At 62.5% G+C, this 355-nt stretch overlaps 1 protein-coding gene across 1 annotated transcript in view; it reads left to right on the top strand.

Moving 5' to 3' along the window:
- Window positions 1–5: 5 nt before the first annotated feature.
- Window positions 6–355, top strand: part of SYT12 (synaptotagmin XII) — a gene marked incomplete at both ends in the record, with an annotated part of 2,134 nt that continues 1,784 nt past the window's right edge. The window contains one exon of the mRNA XM_009879132.1: window positions 6–326. Coding sequence (XP_009877434.1) covers window positions 6–326 — 321 coding nt within the window. The remainder of the gene's footprint in view (window positions 327–355) is intronic.

Here is a 355-nt window from a genome sequence, read left to right as displayed (position 1 = left end):
GGGGAGATGACACCTTCGAGAGCATCAACGAGCTGGGGAGCCTGGAGCTGATGAGCAAGGACCTGGGCTTGACCTCCTACGGCCCCCTGAAGAAATCCATCTCAGCCGACTCGCTCAGCTCTGTCTCCTCCATCGGGAACAACTTTGGGCAGGATTTCACGGTGGGGCAGGTGGAGGTCTCCATGGAGTACGACGCGAGGGCGGCCACCCTGCACGTCACGCTGCTGCAGGGCAAGGACCTGCTGGAGAAGGAGGACGCTCGCTTCGAGTCCTGCTTCATGCGCATTAGCCTCCTCCCGGCTGAGCAGATCGTCGGCATCTCCCGGGTGAGCCCTGAGACCCTCCTTGGGCACGT

The sequence above is a fragment of the Apaloderma vittatum genome, unplaced genomic scaffold (genome assembly GCF_000703405.1).
Source record: "Apaloderma vittatum isolate BGI_N311 unplaced genomic scaffold, ASM70340v1 scaffold36341, whole genome shotgun sequence".
Lineage (NCBI taxonomy): Eukaryota > Metazoa > Chordata > Aves > Trogoniformes > Trogonidae > Apaloderma > Apaloderma vittatum.
The sequence above is the reverse complement of the archived record's forward strand: the minus strand, read 5'-3'. Positions and strand labels throughout refer to the sequence as shown.